The following is an 18,300-nucleotide window of genomic DNA, read 5'->3' as shown; positions in this document are numbered from 1 at the left end:
TTTGGTTGTATTTCTAAGTCTTCTTCTAAAGATATCTGTTCTATAAACAGTCAAAAAGTACTTCCTTTAAATACATAAAAGCAAAGGTTTCTTTCCTCCAGCAGCAACTTACAGATTTTTACTAATCATTCACAACAGGGTATGATATGGATTACACACTGGATTTAATAAAACTTTGATCAAAATGACAATTAGCTATTCCCCAAGTTGTTGGAATATGGATTTTAAGTTTAGAACTGATAAAAGATTAAAAGCCAATGACAAATTTATACAAAATGCACAATTTATACATATTATTTATTGATTTTTATTCTTTATGTGTATGAGTGTTTTGCCCACATGTATGTAAGTGCACCCGTGCAATGCCTGCAGAGGTCAGAAGAGGTCAGAAGAGAGATCCTCTGGGAGTTAAGGTCAGTTGTTAGCTATAATGTGGGTACTGGGAACTGAGGCCAGGTCCTCTGTAAGAGCAGCCAGTGCTCTTAACTGCTGAGTCGTCTCTCCAGCCCCCAGTTTATATATATTATAATAGAAAAAGCAACATAGGGATGGAAATGAGAATAGGGAAAATGTCAGCAGCAAGTGATGTACAAAGAATAAACAGTTTTTTCAAATATAAAGCTTCTGTCAACCTCTAGTTATAGAGCATTAAGCAGCAGGTGATAGGCAGAGGACACAAATAGCCAGTGCATCAGCAGGAATAGAGGGTGGACATGAACACCGGCTTGGCCAAAGCTTGTGTGCACACACCAGTGGTGCTTTCAGCAGTGGGAATGAAGGCAAAGGAGCAGGTGGAATGTGAGACAGAGACAGCATGTAACACATGGGAGAGAATTTCACAAAACCACAAAACCAAGGGAGGGTTTAATCCTGGAGAACGTTTATAGGTGAGTTCAGAAAAAAAAAAAATCAAACAAAAAGATACAAACAACCAAATCCAAATAGCAGTAACTTCAGTTCTAAATGAGAATCTCTTGATTTTAGTTTTTGTCCTATTATTATTTCTTTAAGTGAACTTCTCAACCTTGCTGATATTTGATTTCTCTTTTTAGTATATTCTTTTTTGTTGTTAAATATTTTATTATTTTTATTTTATGTGTATGAGTGTGTTGCCTGCATGTGTGTAAGCGTACCATGCCTGCATAAATCAGAAGAAGTTGTCAGATCCTCTGGTACTGGAGTTACAGATGGTGGTAACTGAATCCGGGTCCTCTGCAAGAGCAGCCGGTGCTCTTAACTGCTGAGCCATCTCCCCAGCCCCATATTTTTAATATGTCCTTAAAGAACACATGGAGGGACTGGAGAGATGGCACAGTGGTTAAAAGTACTGACTGCTCTTGCAGAGGATCCAGGTTCAGTTCCCAGCATCCACATGGTGGCTAACAACCATCTGTAGCTTCAGTTCCAGGGGATCTGATGCCCTCTTCTGGCCTCTGTAGACACTACACACATGTGGTACTTACAAACATGCAGCAAAACACTCATACACATAAAATAAAAATAAGTATATAAATAAAATTTAAAAAGAACACATGGTGAGTTTGTTTTATAAGGTATGCAGATGAAAGAAGCAAAAACAATGACAGGCTTATTCCTTTCTCCTAATTCAGTGATAGAGAACTAGATTCCCATGTTTTAGGGTTCCTACCACCTAAACACTGCCCAGTAAGCGCCCTCTGTACTGTACTGAAGACAGCAGTGTGCTAGTAAGAGTTTAATAGTGGGCTTTCCCTGGCCGATAGTAGTGTGTGTTGGTTTCCAAAGTGCAAATACTCTCAACATAGGCAATGTAAGGCCAAGTCCCCAGCCCTGCCTTGCTGGACACAGAACTGCGAGGTTCTGTACAATAGCAAATGTCACTATACCATACAGATATAACAGGTACACTCCCCAAAGCACACAGAACAGTAAACATGACCATATATTAGGAAGGGATCATTTTTGAATATTACCTTTTATGAAATTATAACTTAATTATAAATGTATATAACTTAATCTTTAATGGTGGATGTATTTAACAACTGGATTGCAAAATTCCAGAAAAGTTAACAGTTTTGATCTTGTGAGCTGGTATAATCATTCAGCACAGTGCTGCTAGGAGATAAGGGGACTATTTTTTCCACTTTTATATCCATAAAAAAGAAAATTAGACATAAGCCCACATTATTCCCTAGTCTTCAGCACTTGGAAAATTATCTCTATCCTACATGTTCTTGGATTCTTATGCTCATGACTCTGTAGTTTCTTTTTTTTTTTTTGGTCTGGTTTTATGTGTATGAGTGTATTGCTGCATGTGTGTAAGTGCACCGTGTGAATGCAATGCTTGCAGAGGCCAAAAGAAGGCATCGGATCCCCTGAAACTGGAGTTGTGGATGGTTGTTAGCCACCATGTGGGTGCTGCAAACTGAACCTAAGTCCTCTGTAAGAGCAGTTAGTACTCTTAACCACTGACTCATCTCTCTAGTCCCTGACTATGTTGGTTTTAAAGACCCAATACGTACAAAATGGTGACACTTTGTTCAATAATATTTAAGAATTTCAAGACTGTGACAGCATTAAAAATGTGTTCTCAAAGTTGGCCCTGTTAAGTCTTACTCTTTCTCAGGCTTTCCTTCTATGTGATCTAGGGCAGGCAGCCCAGCTGGGTTAGAGCCCAAACTCCAGTGCCCAGCCTCTGTAACTGCTACAGGCAGAAGGCAATAATTAGAAGGCCAGGAAGCAAGTTTACCCTTGAGATGTCCTTGTCAAGAGCTCTTAGAGGTCCTGCCACTCTTGCCTCTGTCAACTACAGACCACCAGCTTTTGGATGCATATCATTTTCTAAGGTGATTATATCACCAACTTAATAGTCTTTAGGTCAACAGAAAGCATTAAAAAATACCTATTAGCAAAGAGGTACTTTGGGATAATCACACGGGGAGAGTACTTCCCCAGTTCTTCCCATGAAGAATAGCCATGGCTTGAAGGTCTCTGATCCCTGGAGGCTGGGTGGAAATGAGGACAGAGGCCTTATAGCACCACAGGAAAAAGATCAGAGCATCACAGAAGGGTGCATATGTACACCAGAAAAGTTGCCTCTGAGAGCAAGGAATAAAAGTGGGCAGAACAGACATCTGCATTCTGTTTATTTCCATGAACAGAAGACTGACGGGCTATACAGTTTTGCAAAGTTTGCAGTAGTCAAGAAGAGATGGAATTCAGGGAAATCTTAGAGCAGTGGCCCTGGTGATTCCAACCTGCTCACATACCAAGCCTCTCTCTCATTAAACCTGGTTGGATTGCTTTCATGATCGCTGCGAGGCTGGCTCCCTCCGGGGCTTTACCAGTTCATAAACTGAAATACCTGTTTGTTCCATTGCTTCTCAGAGACGACTGCCCTTCAGGTTCCCCTGGAAAGCCGGAGAAAATGTTCTGAGATGTTTAAGAAGCAAGTGGACTATAGGGCAGTGGTATTCAAAATCAGTTTATGGGGTACCTTCCTCCAATCCATAGTAAGAACTGGCCAGATGAAAACCTCTGGGCTTGGCTGCCAGGAACCTGAATATCTGACACACTCCCCTTGTGAGGAGACACACACAGAGCACAGAGAACACAAGCCTCAGAGACACACAACTGGAACTTAGATCTAAGCAGTTGGCTGGACCATGTTCCATTTGTCCTTTCCCTTGCCTGAGTTCAAGTTCCCTATCCATCAAGGGAGCAAACTAGTGCTCTACATAGTTGTGGAGAAGTCCACTGGAGTCAATTCAGGTTGACCTCATTCCTCATGTATCCCATAGTACATAAGTGCTCAGTCGCTGTGATCCTCTGTCACTTTCACTCAGTAATAAGATTATCTCTTTGGATGCATCTACTGAAGAAAAGTACCCTGAATTCCTGAGAAATTGTGGATCTTACACATCAGTGTTTTCAAAGACTGACTGTCAGAGCACACAGGACTCCTGTAGATAGTACCACACAGGAGAGTTCTGGGTGAAGGGATTCCTACTTTTTCCTTCCTCAGGCATGAGAGTCACTGGCACTCACACTCATGAGAGGGCAGATGCCCCAGTGGCACTAGGTGATACCAGCCTGTCAGAGACACAGCAAAGGACTTCTTAGCATAAGTGGCACCCTGACCACAGAATGAATGCTAATTCACTCCAGAGGGCCAAGAACATGCTGGGCACTGCTGTCAAGCATAGGAGTTTTTGATTGTGCGTTCCCACAACCAAATCCTATCCATGAGAAACCTGTGACCTGGGGAGTTCCACCAAGGAGGCATCTGTGACAGCTGTGGCCTTGTCTCACAGGGCCTGTCATTAGCAGTGGGTAGGCTTCAAACTCCTTTCTGACTTTATACTTGGTTTGGCTCTTGCAGTTGCCAGTTCTTGGGTCTATGTGCCCATTATGACCCTGATCCTCTGTTCTGGGCTGTTTTGGCCTGTGGGGACCTTACTTTGGTGCACAGAGTTGATATTGTGAAGTCATGAGAAATACCTAACCTTCCCTCTGCTGTGGAGGAGAATGTAGTTCCAACAAGCCTTCACATGTTCCAATTTTAAAGTCAGGTATAGTGTTTTACCCTTAATAAATAAAGGTCTGTAAAGTGCTTAACATTCAACTGTTCCATGGTACAGAAAAAAAAACCCACCCAGTAGTTTTGGGTATCTGTAAATGGGGAAAACTTTGAGAAACATCAGTATACTACACAGACATAATTTATGAATACATACTTGACTCAAGAATGAATTTCAGCCAGACACCTGATAGTATATAGGTGGGGTTTGTAACTATTTCTTACACTGAATGAAATTTCTTTCCTTTTTTTTTTTTTTAAAAAAAATTATTTCTATTTGATTGAGTGTTTTGCCTACATGTATGTAAGTACACCATATGCATGCAGTGCCCACAGAGACCAGAAGAAGGCATCAGATTCCCTGGAACTAGAGTGAGGAGTGGTTATTAGTTGCCACATGGGTGCTCTGGAAACCAAACCCAGGTCCTCTGCAAGGGCAGCCAGTACTCTTGGTCGCTGAGCCATCTCATCCCCAAATTTGTTTTCTTACTTGGGAGACCAGGCCTGTAGACTGATGAGCTCAGGGTACAGGCCAGCCCTGTACAGAACAGTCCCTTCTGAGCCTGTGAGATCTATCTTGGAGAGAGAGCCTGCCCACCTCAACTCAGGTTGCAAATGGCTGATAGGGGCAGAGGCAGGAAAAAAGACAGTACATTTGTTAAAATTGAGATTGTGGGCATAAGGCAAGTTGTTTCAATTATCAGACAGTTCATTTATTTTCTTGTTTGTCCGGTGAAGATAATAATACCTGATCTCTCTCAGAGTTGTTTTGAATATGAAAGAAAATCAATAAATATGAAACACTAAGAGAAAAATCACTCCATAAACACAAGACAGGTGAGACAAACACAAGCATTTCTTCCCACACTCCACCCGGAGATCAGGAGAGCTGCTTACTGGGTGCTTTCTAGGGCATGTATGCAGCTGTTTTCTGATGCTATCAGAAGCTGTCATGCATGGAAGGGAGACATGAAAGAACTCTGTAAATTTGGGTACTTGATTTTTTCCACTTGGCCCTTAACACTGGCAACTCTCTTACAAAGTGAAAAAAAAAATTAAAATCTCAGATGATCTCATAGGTGCTCTCACCTCTGCCAACAGATGGTGTGATTCACATACGTTTGACATAAATGTGCCCGATTGTGATGATCTGCCTCATTATGCTCTGTAGTGGCTTGGATTAACAAGGGACATGAAGCAAGACCTCTGATTAAAACAGAAGGCGGGAGTGGGCTGGTGCATGGTTAAGGAAAATGAACTGACTCAGGACTCTTGAATTTCTCATCACAGATCTGTAACTATGTGACATGGGGAGGCTGGCTGGGGACCTTCTACCACGATGCCTTCATTTGCATGTGTATCCTTAAAAGCATTATAATCTAGCCTTCCTTTGAGAGTAGTGTATGTGTGGGGGGATTAATACTTAATAATACTGAAGAGATAACCATCAGTGTACACTTCTCAATGCCTGTGACCCTTTAAACAGCATTCAGACTACCCCCAGAAATATTAGAGAAATGTAATCCCAAATTCCAGGGAAATCTACCCATTGCTCCTCCCTTCAGGTCTGCCGTCTTCCCTCCCCAGCACTGTCTAGCCAAATTTATGACCATGGAAATAGTTGCTGTTTACTCTGTCCAGCAGGAGTCACCATCTTGAGGCTATCAGACACTTGAAGGCTGGCTAGTAAGATGTCAGAACAAAAATTTACATTTGATTTCATTTTAACTAATTGAAATGTATATATGACGATAGTCCCTTGTGTTTAGTGGCTGCTGCACTGATGGTACAGCCACAGCCTGAGCCTTGAAATACCCACTAGGCGGCTGCATAAAGGTGAGGTGAGGAGGCAGGAGAAAGTAAAGTAACTATGGAGTAGTCTGCATCTTCAAAACAGCTTTTCAAGCTCCTCCCCACAGTAGATAGGTCAACTGATAACCAGGAGCAGAGAGTCAGACTCACAAAGGCATCCTCTCCAATTTGCTTCAACATACATTGGCTGTTTTTTTGAGTCTTTCATGTAAATTCTGTGACAGGAAACTCTGCAGTACATAATACAGAAACCGTTTCCAAGATAATACAGAAACACTAAGATCTCATCTGAAGCATTCTCATATCCCAAGAGGGCTGTGTGATGGTGGCTGGTCCTCACTAGCAGGTATCCTTACTCAAACTCTACACAGTATAAATAACTTGTTTTTGCACACCTTCATTTATTATCACCCATTCAGTGTGTGTGTGTGTGTGTGTGTGTGTGTGTGTGTGTGTGTGTGTGTGTGTGTGTGTAGAAAGATAGCTAGATAGACAGATAGATCTTTTTTTTCTTGAACAGGTTGTTTCCAAAGTGCAGTAAGCTCTAATGGGACAGGCATTTATTTGGTTACTGTCATTTTTTTGGGTGCCACCCAGTTCACAGTCAGGTGCAGCTGGGGCTCCATCAGTGCTTCTTGACAATGGACAAACGTCTTTTTGAGTCAATGGGACTTTTAGAGTTGCTGCATTTTAAGGTCCTTTTCTTTTTCAGTTCAACATATTCCAGAAAACAATGTGCCATCACCTTTGTAAGACTGGTTAAGAAGAGTTGGTTAAGAGCAGTCCTTTTATGAAAGGACTTCAGAATCGGTCATGTATTTTTTTAGGTTGAAGTCACAATTATTTCTGGAGAGATGGTTCAGTGGTTAAGAGCACTGACTGCTCTTGCAGAGTATCAGGGTTCAATTCCCAGTACCCACTTGGCGGCTAACAACTGTCTGTAACTCCAGTTCCAGAGAATCTGATGCCCTCTTCTGACCTTGAGCACTGTACAACATGGGTGCACCTACCTACATGCAAACAATACACTCATACACATAAAATAAAAATAATAAATAAAAAAAAGAAAACAGGCCCGAAGTCTGCAGGCAGTTAGATGATTACACAAGAAGAAGAAAGGTAACATGCTAAATGCATCTATGGGCCCAGTTTTTCTCAATAGTGAAATAGAGAATAAGAGTCCTTGTCTACACAATAGTCGCCTCACTCTGCTAAGGTCTAGTAAACATGGCTACCAGAAGTGGAGAAGGAACTTGATAGCTTATCCAAGTTGGGAAGATGGTGCAAGGACAATGCTTTCAAACAGGCTCACCACCAGCCCCACTTCCATGAGTCCCTACCATCCTCTACTTAGTGCCCTGAATGTATATGTCTTCTGAGATGGTTTTGAAACATAAAGTCATTTATTCTGGGACTGGGGATGCAGTTTAGTGGTAGACTATGTGTCTAGCATCCATATTTCAGTTAAGGATGAACTGGAGAGTAGAATAGATGGCCTTTTCTTTTTCTTTAATTTTTTATTTCAGAGCTGGGGATTGAGTGCATGCCAGGTAAATACTCTACCACCAAGTCACATACCCAGCCTTTCCACCCTCTTTTCCAAGTTAAGAAGTTTACACCAAACAGTACTTTAAAATAGTGATTCTCAAAGTGGGGTTCTGGGAGCAGCTGCCAGTGCATCACCTGGGAACTTGTTAAAAATGCAAATTCTTGGACCCCACCCTGCCTAGACCTACTAGAGCAGAAACTCTGGGGGTGGGACCCAGCCATCTGCATCACTAAAAAAATTTCCACGTGATTGTGTTGTACAAATGTTGAAGCTTTGTTTTAAACCAATGTTGAGATAGTTGAAAGCATTCAAGGCTGCACCAAACGAATCTCCCTGAAGGGCCAAGTCTTTCCCAATTCTATAAATAAGTTCTGAACAAGCACTAAACACTAGCAGTCCCCATTTCTGAGATCTGAAAGCACCTCCCCTCTGCTCTCCAGGGCTCAGGGCTGGGGTGGACTGGAGCTGCAGATCTGGGCCACACAAACTCATCTGCTTCCCAGCAGGAGATGCAGGTACAGAAAGGGGGAAGTGATACTGGAAATCTTTGAATTCAAAGATATCACTGAAATCCATCAATTTTAATTCTTCTCTCTTTGATACAAAACAAGCATTAGTACTTTCAAACCACTATTTCACACGCAATAATCAAAAGAAAGAGAGTGCTTTAAAAAAATCTTTTCAGGGAATTACTTTTAGAAAGTGTTCTCTGCATGCCCCCTCCAAGGTGAGTACAAGCCTTGACAGAAGGTAGTGCCTAGAACATTCACCTCAATGGCACACACATTCATTTCCCAGCTCCTTGACAAGTACCTCCTCCCTCCCCATTGCAAGACTTATGAACCATATCTTCTAGTCATCCACACAAGTACAGTTCCAGAGGTACAGGGAGTGTTGAGACCCTATTTGTCCAAATGCTTTCAAATTAGAATGCAACACAGACTTTATCTGCCCCAAGAACTCAGGGACAGAAAAGTATCCGAAAACCAGGGGCCTAGTATCGTTTTGTGGTATCTCTCATTATGAGACAAACCTCCATGCAAAGAAAAATGGCAACTCTGCTCAGTAACTTTTCTCACTTTAAACTGTACCTCTCATCACGACCTATTACGCCCACATAGTCATGTGCCATAGGCACTGCAGACTGTCTCCAACATTTCAAAGGTTCAGAAGCTATTTTTAAAGTCAAAATACAATCTAGGTTGCTCTCGTATAAAGCACTTTTTAAGGAAAAGAACAAAATAATATAGCAATTTCTATGCACGTGGGCAGTTACCAACTCACCAAAAGATTGAATGCAGCTGTCAACAAGATCGTCCAGGCTGGCTCCTTTGGCCAAATGTCCCAGGGACACCATCATTCGGAACTGGGTGATCTGGGCCAGGCTAGGCTGGGCAGGGAGAGGGCTGCTGGTTGGTTTGGTCTCTAGTCTTGCTTTGGGGGCAGCTCTGGTGCCATGGGAAGGTTTCCTGGGGAAAGGAGAGACTTAAGTGAGGCCAGGCAGAGCAGTTAGGGGACTAACTGGCAGCTCCAGGCTTTGAAGGCAGAGGCAAGAGAAAAGGAGAGGAGACAGGACAACGAATCCCTGAAGCCTGGCTGGTAGAAGGTACACCCCTCCCACTTGGCAAAAGCACTGAACGGACTGGTTGGCTGTTAAAGAGATATCAACCCAGCAAATGACAAGGTGAGATTTCAGGGCTGCAACTAGCATTCTTCCCCTGATTGTAAGGATTGCTTTGTCCTGCTGTCTCCCTGCTGGAAGGGGAGAGTCAGAGGCAAGACTGTATCTTGGCAGTCCTTAGCTTCTAGTTGCTAGGCTGCCAACTTGGGTCGTAAGGACCAGTTCAGTTGGTCTCATTTTCAGCTAGTTTCATCCACTTGAGCAATGCCAAAGATGCTAAAGGGTAGCAGGCCTCAGAAATACCTTTAAAAACAAGTGCAAGACTCAAGGGTGTGTAGGGCATGAGGGGTTTAGTGGTGCCATTTAGAATTTAAGCTATCTCTGCCTTTCTTGTAAATCTTGGTTGGTTTTTAAGAAAGTTTCCTTTTTGATAACACAAGTGATTGGTACGAGTCATTTTAATCACTAAACATTATTCCATTAAGTTCTTACTTGGGTCCTTAATGGAGAGACAGAGAAAAAGGAGAGAGAGAGAGAGAGAGAGAGAGAGAGAGAGAGAGAGAGAGAGAGAGAACCTCTGAGATAAGTGGCTTGTTTTAGAACTAAAGGCTTTGGAGCCTAGTGGATAGTCTTTTACGTTTGGTCATGACCTTATTGATTCAAATCATTTTTCCAAGTGTCTTATGCAATACATTTTATTTTCCTCTTTATTAAAAAGCACACAGAGATACACATATATCATCTCTGAAGATTTAATAATGATAAGAGCTGCTGCTGCTAACTTTTTGGGCATGTACTTAATCCTCCTTTGCAAACTATAGTTTATTATCAAAGGAGAAAAGAGGAAAAAGAAGCTAGACATACACTCTAGATCTGTAACTTATTCACCACCCATTACAAGCACAAAATGGAATCAATTAACCAAGCACAAGTTATTACATTGCATTAGACCAGGGGAGACTGTAGTCAGACAGTCTTTACATTTACTTTATAATTTACTTATAAATGATCCAACATGTTTATCACATATTCGTTATTCTCGTATAAAGGCATAGGGGAGTCCCTGAATACAAAAAACTCCGGTTGGAGAGTCTGACTGAGACAAGAATACAAGCACACAACCCCTAAATGAGGGTCCCAAGAGCACCTCGGGAAAGAAGCATGATCTTCTCAGAGGAGGGAAAGCAGTTTCCAGGGACTGTGTGGAAGAGCTTCTCTGACCTCACCCAGAGGGGGCTGACAATATGCTTAGATCAATAAAACACCCTGGGCAGATCTTGAGTTTGTGGACATCAGCTTGAAAAAAGACAGTACTCTAAACATGGACTATGCCACATGACCAGCCTGTGAAAAGGCACACCCTGGACCCTACTCCCTCCACTGAACGTGGGTCACACTACACAGTGAGACTCCAAGGAGACCCTTTGGTCCCTCCAGTTCTGTTCTAGCCCCTGAGTATTTGTCTGTTGTGGACATGGGGCTCTGTTCCTGCCTAGGGAGTAACTAATGAAATCTAGTCACCCTGGTTACTATGTATCTGCTAACCCAAGCCAGTAACTCCCAGAAGATCAAGTTAGTGTTACTGAATTCCATCAAATTCTGGACATCACTGCTTTTTATCCACGTCACCAAGATAGCCTCAGAGTCAGACTAGTATCTGAGAACAAATAGGTAGTTTGAAAACAATAACTGTACAAAGTGAGTACCCATGCACCCAAGGCATTGTGCCCAGAAAGATGCTGCTCTACCACATGATGCTGAAAGTGAGTCCAAAGCAAGCTGAGTCATATGGACCAGCTCTGGGCTTGGCACTTGGAGCCTCTTAAGTCTTACTCATCTAATAGGATTTTTTTTGAGTCTGAAACTGTGTGCTTTTCACTGTGTCAGAATTGGCAAGTGAATTGTCAAGAGGCTGACAGAGTTTATTTAGTGTAGAATGAAAGTCAGGTGCCTCTGAAGGAGTGCTAAGAACATACAGGTTGCATCTCAGCTATTACTTGTTCTGTGGGTTCCTGGAATAGTCCTTGGGACCCCCGAGCTGGCAAGACCCTTCAAAGTCCTTTTCTAAACATCCGTGTATGTTATGTGGAGGCCCAGGTTTGGGAAACTAGTATGTCTGGCCACCAGTGCAGAGCAGGCCAGCAGCATCCTCAGCCCTGAGCCACACTTCCCAGCCTGGCTGCCTTCCCTTCCTAGAAGCACTGACAGCTCTGCAAACCTGGCCCAGTACTGGGGCTCTCTGCCTCAGCTGCTGCTTTGGACCAGTTAAGTCTGAAACCAAAGGTAGTGAAAATCCCTTCCCTGGGCAAATCCCATTCTCACCCAGGTCTACAGAAATTTTCCCTACACCCCAGAGAACAGACTGGAGCTCTCTCTTTCTTTGTGGGCTACGGAAGTAACTAAAGATCTGAGGAAAATTCCATTTTCTTTCTTGGCTAGTGGCATTGGCCACTCAAAATCTTCAATCTGCCTTGTTCCAGTAGTAATATGTTTTAGTGTCCCCAGCAAGAAAAACCCACTTTGGTTCATAGTCTCAAAGGTAAGTGCTTTACTAGAATTAGGAGTCCCCGGGCATGAGAGACCAGGGGAGAGAAGGTCTTAAAAACCAATGGTGCCCTAAGGGGTACAAGCTCTTTTGCTACACAGTCTCTTTGCCCTAGAAAATTTTTTGAATCAGTTCTCTCCTTTTTTTCTTATTCCTTGTTTTGTTTTGCTTTTTGTTGTCTGATTTTTGAGACAGCTCTTACTCTGTAGCCCAGAGTGGCATGAAACCCTCTTCCTGCATCTGCCTTCTGGGTGCGGTGACTGCAGGTATACAGTATCATGAGAAGCTAAAAGAAAGCTCCCCACCACTCCAGAATCCCAATCTTGCGGTATAGCCGAAGGGAATGAAAGCAGTATCTTTAAAAATGTTTCTTTTGTGGTGCTAGGAATCAAACCCAGAGCCTGGCACAGTCTAGTATTCTTCACTGAGCTCTACACCCCCCAAGTCTCTCTCTCTCCTCTCTCCTCAATCTTCTCTCTTTTCTCTCTCTCTCTCTCTCTCTCTCTCTCTCTCTCTTTCCTGGTAAAATGGTTATAGATAAGAATTTATAAAATGCTTTATAATAGGCAGTTTTGAGGGTGTTAGTTTTTGAATTAAATAAAACAACAAAGACTTTGAGAGAAACACATTAATTTGAAGGTGTTTTTGGAGCCCCATGGTGGCTAAGGCCCCAGGGCCTGCTGAGGGAGGTTGTTAAAAGTATGAACTGGTTTGGATGACTTCCTCACAGGTATCCCCAGTGGCATCTCAGTTCTGACCTAAGCTTATGAAACCCAGTCCAGAAGAGCGAGGAAAGAGATAAAGGAAGTCTACACTTTGTTTTGAAGGAAGGGCAACTTTCATTGACTTCTGCCAGGACTCCTTTCAGTCCTGCCCCATGTTCCCCACAATACAGAGTCACCTTAATGGACAGAAATTCTCTCATGTGTGGTGCAGAGTGCATCCTCACGGGGGTGACTTGGCCGGAGAGGGAGTGTGCAGGGCCCAGAACCTTAATTCCAAGGGATCAGAAGCACAGAACTGCACAGCTTCCTGCCTCTACTGGGTATAGTTGTGCAGGTTGGGCACTGGGCAGTCCCTGACCCCTCTAGGATTTTTGTTCCTACCAAAAGCCCAGCTGCTCACTGTCACTCGTCATTTCCCGTCCTTCCAAGACTCTTCCAAAATCTCTCTAGAAATGCAGTAGGGGAGGAAGGGAAGGACAGGCGTGCAGACCACAGGACTGGAAACTTCTTTTCTCCATGGGGCAGCCAAACACTGCGACCTCTGCCAGCCAAGGCTGTGGGGCCGCCAGGTGGCGCTGCCTGGGCCCAGCGCTGGCAGCAGGTGCTAGGGGCGCAGAAAGTGTGCGTGTGGGGTAGTCCTGGCTGCCCAGCGGGCAGCATCCAAGGAGGAGCCGGGCTGCGGGACGCTGGGAGAGTAAAGGGTTTGGGCCCTCCACACGCCAGATCTGGCCGGGAGACTATGCCGCCCTGGCAGCCCCATCGTCCTCTTCCTCTAGCCTCGCTCGGGACGCGTCCGCCTCCCGTCCATCCGTCTCACCCGACTTCAGCCCTGCCTGGGATCGCTGGTCCTCAGCCGTGGGACAGCCTGGCCTGCAACCGCCCTCCCCCGTCCCCCGCCTTTCCATCTCGGAGGGGTCGTCGGCACAGCTGTCCCCTCCCAGGGAAAGGAGCGGCGCTCCCAAGCGGCCGCCGCTACTCACCGCGGAGCCTCTCTCGCCTTGCCCAGGGTGCCCATGGCCGCGGCGCTGCGCTCCCAGAGCCGGCTCACTTAGCGCGGCGGGACCGGCTTGGCCGGGTGCTGCGCATCCCTCGGCTGCGGCTGCCTAACCGGGTCTCCGCCGCCTGCACTCGCCGCCCGGAGTCGGCAGCTCTCCTCTAGACTGCCGAACGGTCCGAGGCAAATCCGCAGGCACAAAGTTTGTGCGAGCGCGCTCCCTCCGCTCGCGCGCGCGCGCACACACACACACCACTCACACACACTCGCCCGCACAACCACCTGACAGGCTGATGTTATCACCAGCCTGGAGGAAACGTGGGGCGCCCTCAGCTCTTCTCCGAATCCTGCCCCACTGCTCCGTCGCGCCCCGACGCCTGCGCCGCTCTCCTTCCTCCCTTCGCCCCTGCCTGTGGCTCGTCTCAGCCAAGGGGTTAGGTCCAAGTGGTGCAGCGTGGGCTCCCCTGGAACCCACCAGGCCAACGCCTTGCAGAGGCGCTGCCTCCACCTGAGCGCTCGGAAACCTGCTTCCCCTGGCGGGGAGGGGGGGTCTCTGCTGGACCCCCTCCCCCCATCGCAGATCGGTGTTGTTTGTATCAGAGTGCAGAGTCAGGGTCGCGGCCAGGAACAGCCACCGCCGCGAGGTTGCCTAAACCTGCGCACGTATTCTCTTGGCACACTTTCCAAGACCTGGCGTAGATGTGTGCACTGCGCCCTAAAAGAGATGCCGGGTGTAGAGGTGTGATACATACCTGGCAAGAGGCAGCTACCTGACGTCTGTGGGTGTGAGAGATCAGGGGAGCCAAGCTAGGGTGAAAGGGGCTGGGAGCGCTTTCACGCAATGTTAGCAGCCAGCAGACCTTACCAAGAGGGCGGCCTACCCCCTGCTTGTCCAAGGCACAATAACGGTAATAACAGCGTTGCATCATTTAAGCTGTCCCTCCAGAACCAAAGGACCCACTTCCTAAGAGATGAGAGAATTTAAGATTTAGAGAACACCAAGGCTCAGTCAGTAAACAGCAAAGAACTGTGACCCGGGCAGACATCTGCCAGGTGCCTGTAGTCCCTGTTGGAATGGCTTAATAACGCACTCCTTATCGCCCTCACAGCCTCATGCTTTAGCAGCCACTGTGGCACCAGCCACGGTGCTCCAGACAGTAAGATCTCCTTTTTCCTATTTCGCTCATGTATTATCTCATATTTATGTGCCACATTATCCTAAAAATGAATTCAAGATCATTTAGAAGAGTACATAACCTACAAAAATAAGTGAGCAAAATGAAAAATAGTGTCCCTAAAAATGGAGCCAGAAATGAATACTCTTAGAAAATCATGTACCAACACACACACACACACACACACACACACACACGCACTTTTAGAATAGAATTCAATGGACACATTTGCTTCTATTGGGTCAGTTAAGCAGTTAAGTCGAAGAGGGAGGCCTGAGCTAAAATTCATTCCCTGATAAATGTAAGGCAAAAAAAAAAAAAAAAAAAAAAGGGTTCCAAAAAATTTTTGTATTTTTTAACCAAAAACGGGGGAAAAAATTTTTGTTTTACTAAAGAAACAAAAAAGACCTAAAAACTAACCAATAATGTCTACAAAGTAATCCCACAAAATCATACAATAGTGGGAGGAAGAGAAGAAAAGGATAAAGAAGAAAAAAACCCAACAAAAAAAAAGGAAAAAAAAAAAAAAAAAAAAAAGTGTTCCGAGAAACTTCTGTAGTTCTTGACACAGAAACGGGGAAGAAATTTCTCCAGAGGATGCTCCTGAATATTGCGTAATATAAAGAGCCGCGTCCCTGAGTCACAGCCATGGCCATGCAAGGGCAGGTGGATGCATATTAATGACTCCCTCCCTGGAAATGGGGCCCTAAGATTCACACATTTTAGAACACTTGAATAGATTCCCTCCTTCTTGTGAGTCTTACAACTCAAACCAACAACTCCACAGATGTCTGAGAAGGGTGAAGTTCATACCCACATGAGTCCAGCTCTTATCACCCCTCCTAAATTTCTGGCTTTGGTTTTGTTCATGGAAGTCTGTAGTCGGCAAGTGCACAGTTATCTTTCACCGGCCTTATCCCAGAGCAGGCTCCTTAGCATGTCTGCTCAGAAAGAATCCATTACTTCGATTGTCTATTGCTGTATTATAGCCCAGGACCCTGCTAATTCTGCATCTAAGCTGTAAATTATTTGAGATCCAGGGTTAGGGCTCATGTTTTCTTTAGCTTCCACAGAGCAACCAGCCCAGGCAGCACGTGTGGCTCATTGTTAATAAGCTGTTGTAGATTTTATGCTGAAGTTGGAATATAGTGACCTTAAAGAAGAAGAGAAAGGATTCATGTTTTCCTATTAAGTCTCTTAGCTACAGAAAATTGGTAAGCTTGCCAATATCACCTTTGTACCCTCTACCATCCACCATTTCTACCTTGTTTCTGTTAAGAACAAGCCTCTCTGCTCCACACTTACAGTTGTAAGCTGCCAGGTGAGTGCTGGGAACCAAACCTGGGTCCTCTGGAAGAATAGTAAGAAGTTGCTCTAACTACTGAGCAATCTCTGTAGCCCTGGTACTGAGTCTTTCAACAATGAAGATCTTTGTATATGTCAGGGAAATAGTCCAGACCTATGCTGATGTACATATGTGTCTATGCAAAATGACTTCACATGTACCTTCATGTAATTGTCTGATTTATTTATGTGAATACATAGTTACATGTATGATTGGGCTCCTGCTATTAAATACATGTAGACCACACCTCTACCTACCTGAAGTCCATTACAGAGAAACTGAAGTCATTAGTTCATTCATGAAATGAGTCCCACCAAGTTTACTAAAGAGGCCTACGTAGGTTCCACAAATTCATTTTCTTGAGCTTCCTGTGGATGCTGCACTTTATCTGCCTCTGCTCCTAGAGCACCTCAGTTTTTTTTATTTAATGTGTATGAGTGTTGTACCTGTGTATATAAGTGCACCCATGTTGTGTAATGCCATGGAGGCCAGAAAAAGGCCTTGGATCCCCTGGAACTGGAGTTACAGAGGTTGTTAGCCACCATGTGGGTGCTGGGATTTGAACTGGAGTTTTCTGCAAGAGCAACCAATGCTCTTAGTAGCTGAACCATCTCTCCAGTCTCCAAGACTACAGCTTTTTATTGAACATGTCACAAAAGTGACTTAATCAAAGAGGCCAAAGCCTAAGTTACCACCAGATGCCGTAAATCTTTTTGTTTGCCTCCAGGCTTCCCTCAGTGGGGAGGGGGAGGACTTTCTGGGGATGTGGTATGAACTTCTCAGCATGTCCACCAGTCCCACATTGAAGATGATGAGGCTCTGCACATGAGCACTGACCAGGACCTTTGCAAACAAGTCAAAAGGGTCCAACATTTACTCCAGCTGTATAAATGAGGACATTGATCCTATCTTGGGTGGTGGTTACCTCACGGTCATGCAAGATGATGACAGAATAGATGTTGGTAAACTTGGAGGTGAAAACAGTATGCAGGTTGGGGCTACCAAGCATAGTCCTAGATGGAGTGAGGGCCACACCTTCCTCGAATGGGGCACTCACCTGAGCCCTCCTATCTGAGCATCTGAAAATCAGAAGTCAGCTCCATCTTCCTCTTTATCTCCTGCCATTTGCTTTTTCTCCTTAGTGTATGGGGCATCTCTAACCTGGAAAAGAACGTTCTTTCCTTGTACCCAAGTCTTGAATTTTTTGTTGCTGTGTCTGCCTTTCTGATTGGGTACAATGTCTCTGTGGCAATCAATCAGGATCCATTTGATCTTTCTGCTTACCCTTTGCTGAGGTCATTGTTCTTCTCAAGCAGGTTTGTGGACCTTTGAGCTAGGGGAAGTAGCGTGTGAAGCCTCTGCAGTCCTAACAACATTTTTGCATGTTTTTCCTGGGAAAATGGATTTAATTTCCATCAGGTTTTCTGTATGCTCTGAAGTCAAGTGAGGCATTTTCAGTTTCCTTCATAGCTTCAGCAGGACCCATACATCTCTTCTGAGTATCCACCTTTGACACCTAATAGAGTCACATTTGCCACCATTACCCTTTCATTGTCTCTTCCTCTCTGCTTCCATGACCACATCCTGGTGGGGGCTCCCATCATCTCTCCCCTGGTTGTATGTAATAGACTTGTCACTATCCTTCTGAGTTGTAAGATCACCTTTCCATGATTCTTTCATTCCTTTCCACGGTGACCTCATCATGTTATTCTCTACTTCTAAACTCCCAGGAAATTTTCCACTGTCTAGAAAATAAAGTTGAACATCATAACCTTGTATACCTTCATGGCTGGGTGCCCTTCCAGGCACTTGACTTCTTAGGTTGCATCTCAGTCACTCCTGATAATTGCTCCTTGCTGTGCCCTTGAAAGCAAGTTTTTTTTTTTTTTTTTTTTTAACTTGGTTTTCTTTCTGCCTCCTTTTTCTTTTCTTCTTATAAAAACACACAAACACACAAACACACAACAACAACTCAA

At 44.5% G+C, this 18,300-nt stretch overlaps 1 protein-coding gene across 1 annotated transcript in view; it reads right to left on the bottom strand.

The window, feature by feature from the left end:
• The window catches only part of Rasgrp1 (RAS guanyl releasing protein 1), a 75,210-nt gene extending 61,057 nt beyond the window's left edge, over window positions 1–14,153 (bottom strand). Inside the window, exons 1-2 of the mRNA XM_008825291.1 lie at window positions 13,791–14,153; window positions 9,204–9,388 (exon numbers count right to left, since the gene is read on the bottom strand). Coding sequence (XP_008823513.1) covers window positions 9,204–9,388; window positions 13,791–13,825 — 220 coding nt within the window. The 5' untranslated portion in view covers window positions 13,826–14,153. The remainder of the gene's footprint in view (window positions 1–9,203; window positions 9,389–13,790) is intronic.
• Window positions 14,154–18,300: the final 4,147 nt, after the last annotated feature.

Source organism: Nannospalax galili, unplaced genomic scaffold (assembly GCF_000622305.1).
Source record: "Nannospalax galili isolate Female #2095 unplaced genomic scaffold, S.galili_v1.0 scaffold629, whole genome shotgun sequence".
NCBI classification, from domain to species: Eukaryota; Metazoa; Chordata; class Mammalia; order Rodentia; family Spalacidae; genus Nannospalax; species Nannospalax galili.
Note: the sequence above shows the minus strand (reverse complement) of the source record. Positions and strands in the feature narration are given on the sequence as shown.